This window comes from Rhamphochromis sp. 'chilingali', assembly GCF_963969265.1.
Source record: "Rhamphochromis sp. 'chilingali' genome assembly, chromosome: 1".
Lineage (NCBI taxonomy): Eukaryota > Metazoa > Chordata > Actinopteri > Cichliformes > Cichlidae > Rhamphochromis > Rhamphochromis sp. 'chilingali'.
The window spans coordinates 55,638,737-55,660,791 of NC_137929.1; the positions used below are offsets into that span (position 1 = coordinate 55,638,737).

The 22,055-nt window shown below is 43.4% G+C and overlaps 1 protein-coding gene across 1 annotated transcript; it reads left to right on the top strand.

The window, feature by feature from the left end:
* The first annotated feature begins 1,288 nt into the window (after positions 1-1,288).
* Positions 1,289-21,436, top strand: LOC308402602 (uncharacterized protein). The gene is made up of 4 exons (XM_080891566.1): positions 1,289-1,342; positions 8,869-9,098; positions 10,763-11,818; positions 14,915-21,436. The coding sequence occupies exons 2-4, from the start codon at positions 8,982-8,984 to the stop codon at positions 14,960-14,962; spliced, it is 1,221 nt and encodes a 406-aa protein (XP_080747692.1). The 5' UTR covers positions 1,289-1,342; positions 8,869-8,981; the 3' UTR covers positions 14,963-21,436.
* Positions 21,437-22,055: the final 619 nt, after the last annotated feature.

The following is a 22,055-nucleotide window of genomic DNA, read 5'->3' on the forward strand; positions in this document are numbered from 1 at the left end:
AAGTCTGTGGTGTAGAGGGTGAAGAGGAAGGGGGAGAGGACAGTCCCCTGTGGTGCCCCTATGCTGCTGATTACCTTGTCAGATACACACTGTGGGAGACGTACATATTGTGGTCTTCCTGTCAGGTAATCAACAATCCAGGACACCAGAGAAGCATCCACCTGCATCACTGTTAACTTATCACCCAGGAGGGTCGGCCTGATGGTATTGAAAGCACTAGAAAAGTCAAAAAACATGACCCTCACAGTGCTCGCCGGCTGGTCCAGATGGGTGTAGACACGATTGAGCAGGTAGATGATGGCGTCCTCAGTTCCGAAATGAGGCTGATAAACAAATTGAAGGGGATCCAGATGTGGTCTTACTATGGGTCGCAGCTGGTCCAGGATGAGCCTTTCCAGGGTCTTCATGATGTGGGAGGTCAGTGCCACGGGCCTGTAATCCTGGGGGCCACTGGGACGTGGCGTCTTTGGAATAGGGATGAGGCATGATGTCTTCCACATCACCGGGACCCTCTGCAGACTCAAACTCAGCATAAACAGTTTATGAAAGACTCCACACAGCTGGGGGGCACAGGCCTTGAGGACAAGGGGACTCACTCCGTCTGGTCCAGCAGACTTGCCTGAGTGAAGTCTCCTCATTTGCATCTCAACCTGGTATTAGATAGTAGAAAAAGTAGATAAAGGCAAAAACATCGCAAGACAGCATCTCTGTTTTCCTTTTTCGTGTGTAAATGTAAAAACCGAGTCTTTCATATGCTTCATTTACATGTGCACAAAAACATATAGCAAAGAAAAAGCCACATTCGCCAAAATACAAGTGTACATGTGGACGTAGCTTTTGTGTCTCTGTTTTCTGCTGCAGGTGAGAGACGAAAATTGCTGCTCAGTCCTCCCTTTGCGCTTCTTTTCTACACTCAAGCAGCATTTCATTTATCACAAGTGCTCACATGCAAACATACCAACACTACTCACTCACTGACATATCACATAATTTTTTCCATATAGTGTTTTTGACATCCTATTATTTGTTGTGACCTTTGAGCTACTTGTAATACTGCAAAGTGTTTTTTACGATAGCATCAAGTGATTTCAGTTTGTGTGGCGGGAGGAGGAAAACAGTGGAGCAATCTACAATTTTTGAGGAGTGGACTTGCAGGCTTTTATTGCATAAAAAGACAGGACTGTAATGGTAAAGTGCAAACTGGATCACAAAACAACTACATTTGATTGCCAACACAACTTTTAGCATGTGTTAGCATGTCTGTGAAAGCACCTGCACAGACAGCCTGCTAACACAAATGTAGCCAAGCTGAGCACAGCAGGCAGAGCCTGAACTTAAAAAGGTAACAAAGACAGTAATTAGCAGTTCACCTTGCAGTGTTGTATGTCCCATTTCTATCTGTATGTTTCAGCACTGGATGTGTAGTTAGCTTAGTTGCCTTCCAAGCAGGTGTGATTCCTGGCCAAAGTAAAACTGTTTTGAGATTGTAACTCAGGAGGAAGAGTGGGCTCTACAGCCTCTTTTCCTTGATTTCTTCTTGGAATTGCCAAGGGCACACAAATGGTGGGGGGAAAGTTTTCCTATAACCAGTGTTGGGACTAACGCGTTATTAAGTAACGCGTTACAGTAACTACGTTATTATTGTGGTAACGAGCACGGTAACTAGTTATTATGCCAAAATCAGGAACGCGTTAGTCGTTACTGGGATTTAGATAGGGTCGTTACTCGTTACTTCGTGTGGTGGCATCGCGGAGCTTCCACAGATTCAGTAACATTAGCAAGTGGTGGAGGCCAGCAGGTGGATGAAGGAAAAGGGACGCAGAAGGAAAAGAGACCCGAGGCGGCCGCCGGTCCAAGTGTGAACTGAACTTCAGGTAAGAAGTTATGACCTGCAGTCTCTCTGGGTCAGATATGAACCAAGTTTAGGTGGAGTTTATTTTCGTTATTCTGACTTTTTCCGTACTGCGTGCTAGCTAGCATGACGGAGTTTCTATACAGCTGGGTGGGTGCTATGAAGTTAATGATGTTGAACTTTATTTTGTTCATAAGTTATTAGAGTTGCCAACCGTCCCGTCTGGTATTCAGAGAAAATATTACGCGTTTCTTAATGAGGTGAAAAGGAACAGTTTGTCCCGTAATTCAGCTACAATGAAAAAGACACAAAGCTGGATTTATTCTGTCTTTATGCTGCACAGCTGCCTCTTCTTCTCTCATTCTCCCCCTCCCTCTCCCGTTTGTACTTAAATCATGAAAACTGATCAGTGATCAGCTGATCGGCTCTCTTGTTTGTTTATCTCCCACTTTGCGCCGAAAGAGGAAACCAGCGGATGTCGCGCTAAACAACAGCAGCACGTTTAAGCTTGATCAGCTGTTGTTAGAATTTATTTAATATTAATTTCTACTATCAGCTGATGTTTGCTGGAGCCACAGCTGCAAAAACGCTGCTGGTCATGATATGGTTTGGTTATCTGGTGAGAGGGAAACATGAAGATGAAACCAGGAGATGTCCTTACTGGATCATCAGAGCTGAACAGGTGATGGAGAAACAGGTTTACCTTTTAGGTGACATGAATGAGTTGAAGGGAAGTTATGAACTGTTTCTGAGAGACAAATAACACCAGGATCCTTTTTTAGGTAGCTGACAGCTGGTAACTGTGCAGGGGCGGATCTAGCAAAGTGTTGCCAGGGGGCCAGGTAGGGCATTAACAGGGAGAGGTGGGCACAAGGAAATACTTTTCTATCTTATTCTCATTTAAAATGTCTAGCTTTTAAAAAATAATTATCTGAATCTTACAACAAACGATTGATAGATTGATGCATATATACCATCAAAACAGTGTACATCACTGTCACAACAGTGTTTATTTTCATTCAAAGGCTTTATGATTTTTCCTATAATGGTGGGCCGGTCTCTAGTCAAAATGCCCGGGACGATTTATTTGTCCCAGTCCAGCCCTGTATGCAGCTCATGTGCAGTCTGGTGTTACCTACATCTTCCTATTCAGAAGGCAGAATTTCCGAGTTCTGAGTACAATCGAAAGCACCACGACTGCAGTTTTTGTGTTGGATGTAAAAGGCGCACATGACACTGTGACGTAGGCTAGAATCATGGCAGTAGTCAATGACGGTCCAGGCGTGGGATTTCTCTCGTGGAAATATGCACATTATCTTTTCCTTTCTATTGGTAGGTGGCACAGTGCACCTGTGGCAAGTAAGCAAGCTAGAAGACTGGCAATGTTATGGAAGAAACACATTAACAAGAGAATTCTGAGTAAAACCAAAGTTACTTTCCCTAGTAACTAGTTACTTTGAAAGTAACGAGTAACTTGAAGTAACTGAGTTACTTTTGAGAGAAGTAACTAGTAATGTAACTAAGTTACTATTTTAAAGTAACTTACTCAACACTGCCTATCAGTGAGTGAGTGGTTACTCTGATTACTCTGCATATCTAAGTGAGCTTGGGCAATATACTGAACCCTAATGCTTTCATGTGAGTGAGTGCAAATGTTAAACAATGTTGTCTAACATGTTGAATGTAAATGTTGAATGTCTGTTACTTGGTGTAAAAAGCTAATTTAGAGCTCCAATTGAGTGAAAAGTTTTTATTGCTTTTATTGTTAATGTACAAAAAAACAAGAGCATGCAAATTGTGTCAAAAAATTCATTGTGCTACTAGCACAACCTTTGTCCTCAGCAGATATCTGCACAGACAATAATAACATAACGCTAGCGAAGATCCTAGAGTGACATCAAAGCTGAGTGTATGCAGACCTGAGCCCAGCAGCCAGAGCCTGAACTTCAACAGGTAACAAAGGCAGTGATGAGGAATTAGGCTTGGACACTGGAGCCTCCATTTGACCTGCATTTTTAAGTATTGGTGGTATACTTGTTAGAGCTAAGGCTACAGCTATCGATTATTTTGGTAATCGAGTTAGTTATCAGTTAGTCCGTCTTTTAATCGGATAAGAAATGCTTTTGTCTTATTAATGAGCAATAAAACCCATTCAAAGAAAGAAAAAAAAACAACCCACAGGTCTTTCAGAATATTATGAATAATAATATGCATATTAGTTTGCATTTTAGAAATTACAATGTTTTAAAGTTTAACTGCATAAAATTGATTTTTATAAAAAACCAACAAAACTAAACTCTTTGATTGGATGTACATTTCATACTGAAAACATTTTCTTAAATTCAAAAATATATAAATAATCTCAAGTACGATCAAAGGGCAAAGGCAAATAAAATAAGATGTATACGCAATCGAAAATAAAGCATACCTTTACTCTGTTTTCTTGCCTGTTTTCTTGGAGGCAACTTTTTGTCCTGCGGAAAACAGACGCTATGATGATATAGACGTTAATTAATAGCGTCCAACCGAACAACAACCCTCACGTCAGTGGCTCAGAGTTGCCCATGTACATTTTTATTGGCCTGTGAAAAAAGCTTTTATTTTTATATTTTTAAACGCGAATCCAGTTTAATTGATAAAATATTTTATATTACTCCACTTTCAATCTGAAAAATGGTACGAACGCCTTGAAATAAATCTGGACTAGTACACCCCATGCCCCCCTTTAGAGTCACCACTATTTGCTGGAGGTATCGCTTCCATATAAAATTTGAATACACCTTCTGGAGGCTTACTGCAGACTTTTTGCTGTGTAAAACAAACAGTGGTGGAGGGAAATGCCAGTTTCCTTTTCCTTTTCTTCATGTCGGAGTTTATTGATCAGGTGGTTTGATGAAGGACTCCTGCTAGCTTTTTCCCAGTTAAGGTTTTAATGGTAATTACAGGAACAGGGCCTCTGTTTTAAACACTAGAAACACTCTTTCTTTTACTCAGTTTGAGCTTACCATCTCATTAAAAAAAACTGTGGCAGCGTCATCATCACTGCTGCTATGTTATCTGTGTTTTTGTTTAAAACTGGGGGCTGTGTGGGCTTAATGTTTTCAGACTTTTTATTCAAACACTGCTCCTAAATATGTTCCTACTGCAGAGCTGTTTTTAGTTACAAGAATGAAATGTTTGTCTTTTCATCATTTAACACAGCGGTCCCCAATCCACCAGTCCGTGAGGCGTTTGGTACCGGGCCATGACAGTTGAGGCTTGGGTGTGAAATGTACTGTTTTCAGGGTTTTTATTGTTTTTTATCGTTATTTTTTTAAATCATTTTTATCATTGACTCGGTTTCCCCGGGTTTTTTCCTGTGTGTTATGAAGAAATCTTTTTTTGGGTACCGGTACTGGTTTTATTTTGTTGTATTTGTTTGCGACACCTTAAAGGCCGGTCCGTGAAAGTATCATCGGACACAAACCGGTTTGTGGCACAAAAAAGGTTGGGGACTGCTGATTTAACACATCGGCATACTGCAGAGTCATGTGTTAAATGATGCACTGTCTGTGTCAAGAGTTTTATAATCAAATTACTGGAATTACTCGATGAATCGTTGCAGCCGTAGTTAGAGCAGTTGATCCGGGTTCGATTCTGAGTCAATGCAAAGCTGCTTTGCTGCTGTAGCGGAGAGGAAGAGCAGGTTGTCTACTGTCCTTGGCTGCTCTACTCTTTATGTAAAAAAATATTTTTGGGCAAGATACCGTACCTGATGAGCTTGTGTGTGTGTGTTTGTGTGTGTGTATGTGTGTGCAATTGTTAGAGAAGGTGCGGGTGAAATAACTCCCCAGACTAAGCGGAAAGGTGCTTTATACGCACCAGCAATCACTTCAAAGTTTGTTGTTGTTGTTTTTGTGTTTGTACTGTAAGAAAAATCATATGTGTATTCTCATTAGCATATATGATGAGGATAGGGGTTTGTGGCGGTGCGTGGAACTGTAGCCTCAGGTTTATATTGTTATCACGTTATGTGACAGTGTGTTTAAGTTCATGTTACAGAGTTAAGCAAAAGTAACAGTAACCAAATTAGTTTCTCTGGAGAGTAAATAAGCAACACACTGCATTGCTTTTAAGGAAAGTAACAAGTAATGTTTAACGCTTTAAACTTTTTGAGTAACGACCACAACATTCTGATAACTTTACCCTCCGACCTCTTTAAATGTGGGCACGTCTGGGTCCAACAAGTCCACATTAACAAAAATGTAGTAAACAATCGCACTAATAATACAACAGCAATCCAACAAAGTCACAGGACTCAGTTAAAATCATCCACACTGTCACAAAAATATCGAGTAAATTCATTCAGTGTTTCCTCGCTCAGCTCTCTCTCTCCGTGTGGTTTCTAAGGTCTCTCCATCTCTCTCTGTTACCGGCAGGCAGCCAATCATCTGCAGGGTCTCGCGCCTCCTGTTTTCGCCTCACCTCGCCTCAGTGCCAATCAGACCGTTCACACTGCGCACACGCCACGGCACGTCGCCACGGCACGTCGCCACGGGCGCCGCTGACAGCAGGAGACACGGCGGAGGGCACAAGCCACCACACACACACACCTCCCCTCCCTGTTACTGAACATCAGCGTTGTGTGTACCCCCTGCCACCACCCTCCCCCCTCCCTCGCTCCCTTCACTCTGTCGCAAGAGCGACGCACGTATCCGTTCATAACCTCCGCCATTATTCATCAACCCCTACCCCCTCCCTCTCCCCCGTCCTTCTCCTTTCTTCCCATGGTGCCGTTTTTTTTCCTTTCCTCGAGCTCGTCTCTTTTTCCCACCCCTGCAGGGTCTCCACAGAGCTGCTTCCTCCTCGCCTCACCCGGGCTAATTTAACGCCTCTCTCTCTCTCTCTCTGTGTGTGTCTCTCTCCCTGCCTCGCACTGGCTTGTGCCAAGCCCAGGTGATTATCCATCCGCCCCCCGTTATCCGTTACCCCCCTCCTCCTCCTCCTCCTCCCCCCCCCCTCCATTCCTCCTCCTCCTCTCCTCGGTACCAACAGACCGACAAATCCCTCCCGGTGCTCCTTTCTCCCCCCTACCCCTCCTCTCCTCTCCTTTCCTCTCTCTCTCTGTCTCCTTCCCGCCAGCCATGATCCGTGGCGGGCTAATTCCCAGACGGTCTTCTTCCTCTTCTCCTCCTTCCTCCTCTTCTTCTCATCACCCTCTTCCTCCACCACCTCCTCCTCCTCGCGGGCCCGGTAAGTAGCAGCAGCAGCAAGCGCCGTCCATCTTCTCGTTTACTCCTCCTCTCTCTGTCGGACTGCATGCTGTGTTCACGGTATTTACCGCTCGTTATCGAGTCTGGCTATTTTTTTTTTTTTGATTGACCCCCCTCCCCCCCAACACTCACCCTCCCCCCTCCCTCTCCTCCTTCTTCCCTCCTTCCTTTTCCTTTCTCGTGCTGTGCCGGGGGAGGGGGGGGGGGGGGGGGAGGAAGGAGGGGAGGTGTTAATGTGTCGCGTGGGAGAGCCGTTTTCCCCCCTCGCGGCCGGTGGCCACCATGACCTTCTGTCGGAGCTCGCGCCAGCCCGGTTGACCAGACAGGGTAATTAGTTACGCCTCGGGGGAGTGGGAGAGTGGTGGTGGTGAGGAAGGGGGGGGGGGGGATGTTGCGAGAGACACACACACACAGACACACACAGGCTTGACGTACACACTGGCTGCGCACGCAGAGCAGAGCGCACGGACGCACACACACATTTGAGGCTGCACACATTCAATTCTTTTCACATAGACATGCACACACACACACACACACACACACACACACACACACACACACACACACACACAGGGACACAATTTCAGTCTCTTTCTTTCTCCATGCAAACACATTTTCAAGCTCACACATTTGCAGCCCGTTTATTCTGCACACGCTCACAAACGACAATGACTCCTTTACAGTTGGACTTAACCATTTGTGTGTGAGTTTGTGCGTGTGCACACCGAGAGGTCAGAGGTCACTTATAATCAGATTATTCCACCCTTTCTGATATTTCGAGGCCTCTGCTTGGACCTGAGATCTGCCTTACGTGAACTTTTTTGCCTATTGAGTGCCCTCCGTGGAAGCACTGGGGTCACGACCTGGCCTTGAAACCGACGCTGACGAGCTACAAATAGAGGCCTCAGTTCACTCGATGTCGGATGTTGCGGTGTCCCTGGTGGGGATTCGGCGCTTGCTTGCTCAAGGGCACGTCATCACCTGAGGAAAAGGGAATTCCACAAAGGAAGACGAAGAAGATGGCAGCTTGTTCTTTGTTTCCTCTTTTGTTTGCAGCCTTGTGTCATCGCCATCTCCATATAAAAGACAAGACGTAGCCACCGTAATGTCACCAGGTAGTTTGTTGGAGCGTTTTGTGCGCTGCCATCATGGTTTTTGAAACCAAGTGAGCTGTTGATGTGATGATTTTGAGGAGAGCTTATTCTCGACTAAATTTCCTATAATTTTTAAAATTCATTAGGAAAGCATTAGCCGAAGTCAGACATCGAGTTAGAATCAGACTTCTACACAGTTAGACTTCTTTTTGCAGCTATGAGCAGTCGCCCCCTGCCGAACCTCAGAGGGAATGCAGGCTTAAGGGATTTCCCCTCGCTTACTGTCACAGGATAGTCGGTCTTTCATGTCCTCTGACGGCTTTACTTTCTGGGTTTACTTTCAGATTAGATGTGAATAACTGAGGGTAATGGCCTGCCGACTTAACTGACCAATCAATCAGCTACATTAAAATACTCTCTGTAGATCATTTGTCAAATCAAATTAAATCAAATCACTTTTATTGTCACATCACATGTGCAGGTACATTGGTACAGTACATGTGAGTGAAATTCTTGTGTGCGAGCTTCACAAGCAACAGAGTTGTGCATTTGTGGGACTAAAACCACAGAAAATCTTGTTGCTGAGCCTGAAAAAGATGATCCACGAGAGTGAGGGTTTTCTTTATTGAATGCAGCACCTTCACCTGACTTTTCTTTTTACTTTCAGAGCAAAACGTGGCGACCACGCAGAACTAACTAGCTTCCTGTGCAACAAAGCCCACCTGAGTGTGTGTGAGTGAGTGTGTGTGTGCGCTTGTATGTATATGTGTGCGTGAGGTCATGTCGGGCATGACGAGTGGCGTGTGTGTGGACAGTGACCTCTCCTCGATGCTCCAGAGAAGCTCAGCCCCCTCGCACCATCACCCAAATCACCATGGCTACGGTGGACAGGGACAGGTGAGTTGACGTGTAAACTTTTGCATCCATGTTGGTCTCCCAGTGCAGGGCTGCAGAATCAGCGGGTGAAGCGAAGGTTAAATCAAATTAAATTTAGAAGGTTCCTGTTGAAACTGGCCTCGGGTCATTGCCAAAAACTCAATTAGATCATCCAGGTAGGCATCAATTACAGAACCCACCGCTGCTCTGCTGCGAGGGCGCCGATCTCAGGGTCAGCTGGTCGATTGTTCGGTCAATACGCTTTCTCATTAGTCCAATCCACTGCGTTACTTTCAAAGAACGAAACAAGCCTTTTAAGGATTGATCCATTAGCTGTGAAAATGACCCCCACATTTTCACAGCTAGGGGGGGGGACTGCCAGCTTAATTAATGCTCACATTTACAGAACTTTTACTTTTCAGTTTCCTTCTTGTCACTCTGCTCCAGAGAATACAGCGACGGTGTGGTCAGACCAACTGCAAAATAAATGTTTCCTGCAGTGAGACGACAGACGAAGTCTAGGCAAAAATGGATTTACTACAAAGACAGAATGTGGTACTGTTCATTAAGAGTTGTACTTTGGAATAAAGTAGTTCTTAGATTGGCTCTCATGAACGAATGTTTGTAGGCAAATAATAGAGATGAATAAAACTGCACTGGTGAATACAGCGGATATTTCTTTGTGAGCTGTGAAGGAAGGAAAACGTGGAACAGATCTGTGCAACAGTATTTGCTCCCTTCCAGATTTTGTAGCGATTTGCATATATGTCTTGGATTTTTTTTTAGATTCGATTAGATAAAACTTTATTAATCCCTCTGGGAAATTCGGTAAATCGTTTAGATTTAATGTCAATATTAGACAAAGATAGCCTGAGTAAATACAAAACACAGTTTTTAAATGATGGTTTCATTTATTAAGGAAAAAAGCTATCCAAACCCACTAGTTCCTTTGTGAAAAGTAATTGTTCTCTAAACCAGGGGTCCCCAATCCCAGTCCGCGAGGGCTGGTATCCCTGCAGGTTTTAGATAACACCCTGGGTCAACGCACCTGAATCACACGATTAGTTCATTACCAGGCCTCTGGAGAACTTCAAGACATGTTGAGAAGGTAATTCATCCATTTAAATCAGCTGTGATGGAACAAGGACATATCTAAAACCTGCAGGGACACCGGCCCTCGTGGACTGGGATTGGGGACCCCTGCTCTAAACAGTACCTGGTTGTTCCACCCTTGGAAGCAATGACTGCAATGCCAATGAGTCTTTCGTGTCATGGTGGAGGAATTTTGGCCCACTTTTACTCTGCAGCTTTGTTTTAATTCAGCCACACTGGAATGTTTTCAAGCATGAGCAGCCTGTTTAAGGTCATGCCACAGCAGCTCAATCTGGACTTTGGCTAGGCCACTCCAACACCTTCATTTTGGTTTTGTTGGGCAATTCAAAGGTGGACTTGTTGGTGTGTAGCCAGCTTTTAGCAGTCGTCATTAGGCATAGTATCAACTCTGTCGCCTTGGTGTTTGCTGATATTTGAGGCTCCATTAACAGGTGAACCGCTCTGTCCTTTGTATTTTGCTCCATGAAGACAGCTCTGCCCACCAACCTCCCTGTAAAGCCACTTTATCCGTGTGCTTTTTTAAATTGATTATGGCTGGTATTGATAACAGTGATTGGTGCTATGTCCTGCAGGTGTCGGGCCTGGCTCCCATGCTGGACTACACTACAGAGATGGATCGGTACCGCTCCTCCATCGCCAGTTTCTACAAGACCAATGTCAATATGAACATGAACGTTACAAACTTCCCTCAGTCAGCCAAACTGGCCGCCCGCTTGGCCGCGGCCGCCCCCATCTTCCCTCCCACCGCTGCCAGACTTGGGGCTATGGCGACGACGCCCTGGGGTTGCCACGACAACATGAACATGAACATGAACCACCCGGCGGCAATGTTCTGGGGCCGACCTAAACCCGTGGCGGCCACGCCGACGCACCACCCCCACCACCATCATCACCCCTCTGCGACGCCGGGTCACATGACATCCTCGCACCCCCATAGTACCAGCATGCACCAGAGCAGCAACAGTGGGTCGGGAGGGGGAGGAGGTGGTGGGAGCAGTGACGGTGGAGGGGCTGAGAAACACGGACACACTGCCTCACTTCCTGTTTCACAGGGAACGGCACACCATCACGCCATGGCATCAAGCAACGGGAACTTCCTTCCTGGATACAGTGGCGGAACAGACTGTGGCGTCATGAACAAGCAGGGACACACCCACGCGGACATGATAGGCCTATCAGAGGGTGGCAGCTGCAACGGAGGAGGGGTTATGGGTGGCAGCTTCCTGGGGGGGCTGGGACTACCTCCCGGGGTCATTGTTATGGCAATGGGGTCAGCAGGGGGCGGGATCTCAGACGCTAGCAGCGCCTTTCAGATGACAGGCGGCCAGCGGGCGCTAACAGACTGCCAGCAGCATGCCAACTCCTCCCCCTGCCCCTCCTCCTCCTCGCCCCCATCATCAGGCGTGACAGCGGCGGCCGTTTCCTTGTCGTCATCATCATCTTCGTCATCCGGGACGGTGGCTAAAAGAAAGAGGAAGCGGTGTGGCGTGTGCGGGCCGTGCAGGCGGCTCATCAACTGTGGCGTCTGCTCATCGTGCCGCAACAGGAAGACGGGTCACCAGATCTGCAAGTTCAGAAAGTGCGAGGAGCTGAAGAAGAAGCCGGGGGGAGGAGGGGGGGTGCTGGAGGTGAGTTCATGCACGCACACGCACGCATACACACGTGCACACGCACAGCATTGGCTGGACGTTAGCAAATGTATGTCTCATCTTCTCTTTCTTCTGTGTGTGTGCGCATCTCTGTCTGTGTGTATGTGTGCATCTCGGTGTGCGTGTGTGTCTCGGTGTGTGTCCTGGCTCACTTAACCCAGATCACTGGCAGTGATGCTCGAGCTGGAAGGCATCGCTCACCCTGCTGAGTGTGTGTGTGTGAGTGCTGTGCAGATGGTGGGTGGTGAAATGCGAGAGCTCGGTCCCTGCTGAGGTCTGGCAAGCCGCCAGCAGACACACACACACACACACACACACACACACACACACACACACACACACACACACACACACACACACCAACACTGATTCACGGTGATAAAGCGGCCGGGCGAGAGGGAGGGAACAGCGAATATTTATGTGATCTACCACTGCTGTGTGCGTGCGTGTGTATAAGAGTGTGTGAGCGCAATAAGAATTAGTGGCGATCAATAATTCTTTGACACCAGCATTCGACCTCACTGATGACTCTATATATCTCTCTCCCTTTCTCTCTCTCACACACACACACGCACACGCACTTCCTGTGGGAATCGCTACAAACTATCACTAATTATTCCCTCATCTGCACACATGTGCTGTGAGGACACGCGCTGAAACACTGTGTGTGTGTGTGATGGGAAGAGAGTGAATTAGCAGCCATAATCTTCCTCAATTACACGCTAATTGGACCTGTGGAGGCTAACGGCAAGTGACAGCGGCGTGTGTGTGTGTTACAAAGCATGTGAATGTTTGTGAGGGCAACTCTCTCTCTCCCTCTCTGTGTGTGTGTCAGCAGGTGGTTTCACACTCTTGCCTCATTCTTTCCGCTCTCTTTGATGTCGACCTGACAAACTCTCAGCCTGGCACCAAGTTTACTCTGTGAGATGAACAGCAAAGCACCCTGGGTAGTTTTCTCCACCTTTCTCTGCAGCAGGATAACCTGTCAGAGCCCAGAGCAAACTGGCCACTAACTTCAAAGTGATTTCAAAACCAGTCACAGCTGATTTCAGTGCACTCGATGCAACGTATGCAAGGATATCATACCCCGCATATGTAGGCGTCGTCACTTTTAAGAAGTCCAGTTTTGAAGCCTTAATTTCAACTTCATGTCCATCGTCATGTTGGCGGTTGTGGAGCTAGAAGCGACCATATTTGGATGAGAGGATGTAATTGAGTTATCAGTTAACTGTGCTAATTAGTGAGTGTCACTGACCAAAACTGAAGCACAGACTTCTTCGATGGTCAACTCTTAGCAGGTAGGGTGACCACATGTCCCTCATTACGCAGAATTTATGGTTCGAGTCTAAGGATGGCCCTTCTACCTGCAGTGGCGCCAGTGTACAAATAAGTGGTACAACTGGTCTGTGGGCCATTCTTGCTTGTTTTGTTGTTGGTCCGTTAGCCAGCCAAAGAGAAGAGTGAAGTTATAAAATACAAAGAGAGATCATGGCAGCGGTGGAAACTTTTCATTGTTTTTTACACTCGGTTTCACTTCAAACATTTTTCTATTCACGGAGTGAGCAGAGAAGGGTTTTCAACCGCAGACGTGCTCCCATCCTGGCCTCCAAAATCCTAACTACAGATTGCTACCATATGACATTTGCATCTGCCAAATGCTAATTGGTTGACAAGTAGGTCAGAATAGGACAGGAGCAACAGGAGTTCACCAGGAATGGGAGAACTGTGAAAAAACCCCATCGAAGATTAAAAAAGAAAAAACAAACAAACCCCCCCCCCCCCCCCCCCCCAGCAATGTAACAATTATGCAGATTGAAAAATTATGCTTCAAGTGAGACTGCACAACATCTTAAACATCTTACAAAAACCTCCCACATTTTGACTGGTTCTGCACTTTTCTACGCCTTCTTTTACCCAGAGCATATGAAGGGAAAGCATTTTATTATAGTCACATGAAACTTAGCCAGTTTAATACTGAGCTCATATTTTGTTGAATATGATGGAAACCACCATAAAGGAAATGAAGTGGTAGTATATTCTGAGAAGTAACATTTTTGTCTTTCAGGTTTTTTTCTTAAACATATTTTTCAGTTTCACACTGAAGAAGAGTACATGTGTCATAGTTGGTTAAAAATAGCGAAATTGTCACATATGGCTCTGTCAATCTACAATGTATCGCTACTGAAAACCACAGACCACTGACCATACAGAATTGCAGCTGTACAGGGGTGTATAAAGACTATTTCATGGACCATAAAAGAAACTTATTATCTTACTATCTTATTAAAAGATCAAAAGCAACAGGAAAAGTTGCATTGAAATATATTAGTCTATTACGACTATATTAATCATCAGATAATTGCAATAATATCCTCCAAAAGGCTCAAAGAGATCAAACAGTCCAAATGTAGCGGAGCTGAACCTGTGTCGCCAACCATCTCTCAAAGAGGCCACACCCCCAAAAATGCTGGGGACTGTTTCATTATTGGGGTCACCTTTTAATTTATATTAAAGAACTTGTTTTTACATGCTTTCCCTTTACAGATGAATACTTTACTTTGTGACTGGTGGCTCTTCTTTCAACAAACCCTCTTTTTTTTAATATTATCTCAGTATTAAACTAAACCAGTGATAGTTTGTGTATCCACACAGTCAAAGAGATTTGCTGTTTTTCGAAGTTAATTTATATCCCAAACCCCAAATTATAATGAAATTAAACTTTATCACAAGGTGACAAGACAGGAAATCTATATTGACTCTATGAAGTTCTGCTGGCAGCTTTTCAGAGGAAGGAGAGTATAGTCGCAGCAGACCAACTTTGATCTACAGCCTGCATCACTGCGGATGTGTTTACCCACACAAACGGTTCAAGAAACACAGCAGAAACTGCGAGCCAGCGTTGATGCTGATGTGATCCAATATTTACAATTTAACTGAAAAAAAGTCAAAGGTAAAAGACTAAGATTCAGGAAAGAAATAGTAGAAACAGACATTTAGGTGTGTATTTATTTTGTCATTTCGATTTTACTGTCAGTTTTCCTATGTCTCACGCCACATTTTGTCTCCTATTCTTAGCGGCCTCCCTCTGTCCCAGCCAGTGAGGCATTTCGTTGGTTCTTCTAGCCTTCCCTCCACCAACAGAACCAAAATCTGGAGGCCTAGCAGGAAGTCACCATCACACGGACTGCAAAATCAGCAAAAGGACTACAACCTCTGGAACTGAAATTGATTCTCTGCGACAGGATTACAATTTCATACTGTATGGATGACAGTTCCCAGACTGAGACTATTCCCACCTCAGCTGGAACAGGGAGTAGCTAGACAGAAGGAGAGGAAGAGGGGGCAGTTTGGTCACAGGCAACCGGACTTGGCCAATTGATGTGGTGATGCCATAATTGCATGTTTTTCCCAAGATTGTGTAAAGGTAAATTTATAAATCAATTCTTAAAAAGGCGCACACAGAATGTCCAGACCGTAGCAAGCAAACTGGCTAGAACAGATACTAGTCTGTATTTGTACTGGCTAAACAAACTTGTTCCAGACCTCTAAATTGTCTATCACTTCTCCTGTTTGCTTTTCTTAACAAACAGTTCAGGCCTTGACTATTGAAAGGATAGGCCGCTAAGTAGCCACATAAAAATAATCTATAAATTCTGTAGCTCTAATCTATTACATAAAAATTTCGAAAAGCTCAGGTTGTTCCATTGCAAGCTTGACTGGATGAATATCGAAACATTAACGGTTCTCTTATGGCTTACTCATAGAGTTGCAATCAATTCAAAGACTAGTGCTGGAACAAAGCTGCCACTATGTCTATGTCTGTAGCTAGGCTGTTCTTAAAATTACATGAAATTGTATCAAAACGACATCTTTGAGGGTATATGAAATCTGACATCTACTGGTGAAAATGCAAGAGTATTGCCCTGTACCTCTACTTTTAGCAGTTCTTTGTGTCAAGATCTAATCCACTTTTTATGGACTGATTTTTAGACTTTCTTTCATTGGGTCCTTATAGGTAGGGTAAGGATCTCGGATGCTGCTCTTTTGCATCAAAAGCAGCCAGCTGTGGTGGTTTGAGCATCTAATTAGAGATTCCCTCTGAGTACTGTCCTTTGGAAGGTTCCAGTACAATCCAAGCTCGAAGGAGCCATGCAGATTGTAGATCCCATTTCAGCCAAGAGAAAACTGGGAACTCCCACGGGTAACTGAAAAATGTTGCAGACATTGGGAGAATAATACCCTGCATAGTTTGCTATCAATGCAACCTGACCCCGAAAAACAGAAAATAGAGGCATGGCATCAAAGATCAATAAGCCAACAGCAGAGAGAGTGTTCTGTACCTGCTTTCAACAGTAAATGTTAGATTTGGGAAATTGGGCTTCTTTGTAAGCTTGACCAGATGTTTTGGCCAGATGCTCCGGTCACGTGATTGCTCTGGCAAAAGCGGGTGGTGTTATCAATAAGGTAGATTATCCATTTCAGATCCCAGTATGGACCTCAACATGAAGTTTACCTTAGCCTGGTGTACCTCATGTAGCCTTGATTTAAAAATGTCTGAAAATAAAAGAAGAAAAAGGAAGGAAAAAGGCAATCAAAGCAGTGTTTTTGTAAGTTCCAGAACAGTCTTGACAATCTCATTCACATAAACATGTATTAATTACATAGAAATCATTTTAAGTGCCAACATTGTAACCGTTTTATCCATTTCCTCTAATGTGTTATGTAGCTTTTCTGTAAAGGTCCATCAAGTCACAAAGCCCAAAGTCCACACCAAAGGAAGGTAGTCTCTCCCAGAAGAAGAAAAGCCCAGTTTGTAGCATAGGATTTCCTGTTGTTACTTATAAACATCATTCTGAAATAACAATATATGCCAGTTTGGTCCTGTTAAACTAATGACAATGGATTACTCTCACTGTAATCCCCCTGACACTAGGAAAATCATGTAGCTAACATTACCTCACCTCTGACTGGCCACCCACAGGAAAGAGCTTTCTGGAAATAATCTTCAGTAAATATAAGAAATTATACAAACTTTAGTACCAAATGTAAACCAGTAAACAGATTTCATGAAATTCAGCAATCTTGCTGACAAACATATTTTGCTAAGAGAAAAAGTATTATGTTAATAGTGACATTATTGCAAGGACGCTTTGTGTACTGTGCAATGTAGCAACTTTTTTTTTTTTTTTTTTTCCATAACACTTATATTACCAGGAAGTAAAACAATTGAGATGAAACATCTCTTTCTGGCTTCCTGGATTTTGTGAGAGTGTCCTTATCCTAAACAGGGAGCATAAGTCTAGCCTGGTTTTCAGTTATGGCAATTATGACAAAACCATAGTTCTCAGAGAAAAGCTGTTCAAACATGGGGAGAACATGCAACAGGGCTTACCACTGAAGCATCGTGCTGACGTGCTTTTATAGAAGACTGTTCTTGTTCTGGGTCAAGGTCCAAACTCCTTAATCTGGATTTCTTTTATGAATAACATATCTTTAAGGTATGTAAGCGGTGTTCACATAAACATCCAAGACATTACCAGTGAAAAGCTGATTGTCTGAAAGTTCGAAGTAAATAGAAAAAATAACTATACCGGATTAAATTGGCTACTCTTCCTTTCAGGATGTTCAAATTCATGTGCAGCCCAACATGGCTTAGGTTGCATAGTGGAAGTCATCCTCTAACCCCTCAGGACCCTGCCTCGGGATGTTGGAGCAGAACTCTGCATTGGCAGCCTGACACCTGAGAGTGAACTCAGGGTGCACAACACACAGTTTGCCATAATATCAACTAGCATGGTAGTAGAACTCCTGATCTGACCTTTGAGCTTCAATTCTTCCACATTCTGCTCTCTCACAGTTGCACTTTTTGATTTTAGTACATAAAGTATAATTTTGGTCAGCTGTAGTCTTGCTGTCTTGAGATGTCCGATAATGTGAACAGAAGCCGTATATATGGTATATAGTTTGTGATCATGGCACAGATTATGTATGTTTGTGTACAGCCTTCACAATCTGTGATAAAACTGTCACCTGCTTCCTCTTCTTCCTCCTCCTAGCAAACCACAAACCCCATTGTAGCCAAACCAGGAAGATTCAGGACTTAACCACAGAAACAATTACAGTCTGACCAAAACCGGATGACACGTTAACCTCAAAGGGAAAAAAAATCACCACAGAGAGGATACAAACTGACCTCAGCAGGACGTGATTCAGGACTGTTATTAAGGACTACAACTTCACCACAGTAGGACTACCACATCACTGTTATCTGTCTCTTCTGTCTACCTCCTCCTCAAGAACATTAAAGGCACCTTGATTGATTCTTATTGGGCTCTGTTCATGTTGGTACGGCATGATCTGCTTCTTAACTCTCTAGATGGTCCGGAGCTGATCTGCCTCTTGTGGAATCTGGTGTTTAGATTTTGTATTTGCAAGTGTACTCTGCTGTCTAAATGAGTTGTGAAATGTCTGAATTTATTTTATTTGTCTAGATTTAATGGAAAGTTCTCAGGGTGCAGTCACACTTCTGGTTTATATGAACTACAGTAGACTGAACACAAAACTCACTTTGTTGCATTTTTTTTACATTTGATTAAAAGGTGGCAGTTGAAGGTTTGAAATTCCTGTCTTCACTAAAAGCTTAAAATGGCAAGATGCATTTTTAGAGAAGTATGGATCAGAAAATCTGCTCTCAAGTTACACCTCCAGTCCTGAATATTCAGATCTCTAAAGTTCATATCTATGAGACCCCTGCCAGGACCTCCAAGAGAGTTCAGAACCAGTTTCTCTGTACTTGTATCTGGGCATATTGTACCACACATGGTGACCAGTAGGATCCAGAACAGAAGAACTCACCTGCAGTTTATTTGTGGCACAGAGACTCACCCTTGGATCATCTGGAGAGCTCTGAGGTTCTGAGTATAACTCTGGGACTAAAAGGAACTGAACTGAACTAAAAGATCAAATCAGAACATTACACACACACAGAAAAAAATAATGTTATTTCCAACACGTCTGTAGGCCATTGATGAGGCCCTATGAGACTTTGTGCACAAAAACCTTTATTACTGTTAACAATAATTTGTCTTATAAAATGATTGGACGGCAGAATCCACAGCCTTCTTACAGTCTTATTTTGAAATATTATCTTCACGAATGTTGAGCAATCTGCCATCAGAAGACCTTTGATATGCCATATGGATGAAAGTACTGGGCCAACCACACATTAGGAGCTGCTCGACCATGGAAACCCATGCCATGAAGCTTCTGGTGACGTATTTTGCTGATGCTAGAGGCCTACTCTTTGTAATGTTTAAAATGTTTGTAGAGGGACGCTGCATGGCTAAGTGCTTGATTTTATACACCTGTGGCAATGGAACTGAAAAAAACCTGAATTTACTGATTAGGAAGTGTGGCCCAGCACTTTTGTCCATATGGTGTATCTGGAAACAGTCAAGAATGTTAGCCATTTCACATGTTTTCTGGGTTGGATCACATAACATTTAGAAGATTTTCATTATAACACACTCTTGTTACTTTATCACTTATCCACTCAGTAGATAAGTGATTTGTAACTAAGAAAGGAGAACATTAACTCCTGAAATACATAAATGTGATTCCAGCCAGACACTATAAAAAGGTGGATGTAGATACTGTAATGCCATCCAGTGGTTTTTGAAATCCTGGGAAAATTATTTCTAAATCCCCAGTCACGCTTGTCTACAAATGGTTCAGTGACCTGATGGCAACCTTATGGTTAGCAAAAACTTCCTTGTGATTGCTTTGGTCACTGGCAGATTGCAGTGGTCATAATTTGGATGAATGTGACAGACTTGTCTACAAACAGTAGTCAGTTACCGTCCAAGCTACAGTTAAACTGAAAAGAAGGATGCAAACTGGAACTGGATACTATTTGCCTTCATGAAACCGAACTTTTACTATAGAGGCAAACATTCTCCCTTTCTGGTTTGCTTCAAACTTTTTCAAGTTTTACTACCCTAGCAGCCTAGCAGTTAGCAAGTATTTGCAAACAAACATGAAAAATTTTAGTCAACTGTGGAATTTGGTAGCAACCAAATTTAACATCAGGAGGTTTTTGGTAGTGGACCTTTTTTTTTGCAACAGATTACACCCAGTGTGCAGCAGAAACATTGAGGAGCCACTACCAACTAGTTGGGAAAAACAAATTTCCTTAGCTACCAATACAGCAAAATTGGTTGTATCACATCCAACACTGCAGACAACTCTCGAGCAAAGTGTGCATAACATCACATAAGAAACGTCAACGGGACCCTAAGTCTTTCTGCAACCCTAGCTACCACCATCTAGTGGCTTTCAGATAAATTGCAGTGTTTAGGTACTTGGGCATTGACTTCATTTTTCCAACCTGAAAATACATCCGTGTTTTATACTATGGTCCTGTGTAGCTGATCAGTACTTCGACAAAGTGGTCTTTAGGTGAAACACAAATACTGAACTATATTTTCTAACACTATATTTGTTGAATTTTGACCAGAAAGAAGAAACAACACAAGACAAAAAATAGTAATCACAACCTGATCCTTTTGTTCCACAGACAGCAAGCCCAAAAATTCCGATTTAATAAAGAAAATCTTTATTAATTTTTAATTATTTCAAAGAGCACATATTTGTGTTAATTTGTTGCAAATAATCTGACATCATCAGCATATAGCTATGTAGCTTTATGCTCAATGCATCCTCCTATTATTCCATAAATATATGAGTGTGATGCCATCATGATTGCTTGCTCTGACATGTTGACAAATCTGTACCTGACAAATATGGCGACAGCTTCTTGTAATAGAAACTGGCAGTAAAATATTTTAAATGTTTTACTTGGACGTTCACGTCCATAACAGACTGCACCACTAGTAGGTCAGAATTTCAACTTCAAAGAAAATGTCTTGATAATTACCTGATGATTTGGTGTTAAATTTGTACAAAGATTCAGGTTTCCCGCTGAATGATTCCTATTAGTTTGTTTGTGGCTGGTTTCAGTTACTACCATCAGTGTGTTGAAGTTTCTGCACCTGCCGACGTGATGGAAATACAGATTACTTTTATTTTGACGTAAGCCTAATTTATTTTTGGAGGAAAATGTTCCATTGCCTCATTGTCGGAATCAAACATCCCCTTTTTCTCAGGTTGGCTGAGGTGTCGAAGGTGTTGAGGGGGGGTTTGAGAGAGGAAGGGGGCGTTTGTTTTGTATGTGTGTCCTCCTCCTCATGTATTCTGTCTCTGTGACCTCCTCATGTGCTGAATTATAATAAAGCATTTCAAAGATTAGCTGCGAGTGTGTGACAGACACGCAGTGGATGTCAGGTGATTGCATCATACAGTATTGTTTGTAATGATGTGTGTGAGAGGGAGAGTGAGAGAGCTGGAGGGGAAGGGGGAGAGTGAGAGCAGGCAGGCATGAAAATGAACAATATGTTTTCTTGTGTTTGTGTGAAATTCTCTGCCACAAGATGGAAGCTGAGTGTGTGTCTAAGAGTGTCTATGTGTGCGCGTGGGCTTCTCATCTCAGTAATGGTGTTGCTATCAGAAAAAGAGAGAAAGACTGAAAGGCTGGTTGTCCCTGACGACAGTGTTCCGTGTTGCCTAGCAACAGCGCTAACAATGGCCCACCACCAGTGTTCTAGAATGTGGGCGTGGCCTGACAGATAGAGAGGGGTTGAGTGATAGAGGAGGGCACTTTTCTCTCAGCAGAGTTTTCAGCCCATTAATCTCGTGATAAACAGCTGTGACATGAATGATTGATGTTTATTACAGTCTGTTGCAAATCTGCGAATAAAGCAGCTTTCCTTAAATCTGTCAGAAATCTAAACAAACAAACAAACAGCATGCAAAAGGAACGCCATTACACAAAAAGAGATGACAAATCTAAAGGCACATCTACAGCTTTAAGAACCACTTCGTGCTTATGCAAAAAACAAAAAACGAAGTCTTTAAAACTCTGACGTGAATAAAATTCTGCACAGGGTTGAGGTGCAAAAGACATGGTATGCTGAAAATGACCAAATCCAAACAAAAATCATAATAATAACTGCACTATTGTACAAAAAGTCTTGATCCACTCTTCGCTTCTTTATTTGCTGATAGGAAATTAGGAATTACAGCAGGTTAAAAAAGTATTGAAGAAAATATATTTCTAAAGTTGCTATTGACATGAAATTCTCACCAAAGTCAGCTACAA

Excerpts from the sequence above, each read along its gene's own strand:
- LOC308402602 (XM_080891566.1), top strand. The coding sequence starts at position 8,982 with ATGTCGGGCATGACGAGTGGCGTGTGTGTGGACAGTGACCTCTCCTCG. Across the intron at positions 9,099-10,762 it reads GCTACGGTGGACAGGGACAG|GTGTCGGGCCTGGCTCCCAT; the intron begins GTGAGTTGACGT and ends TATGTCCTGCAG. Across the intron at positions 11,819-14,914 it reads GAGGAGGGGGGGTGCTGGAG|CGGCCTCCCTCTGTCCCAGC; the intron begins GTGAGTTCATGC and ends TCCTATTCTTAG.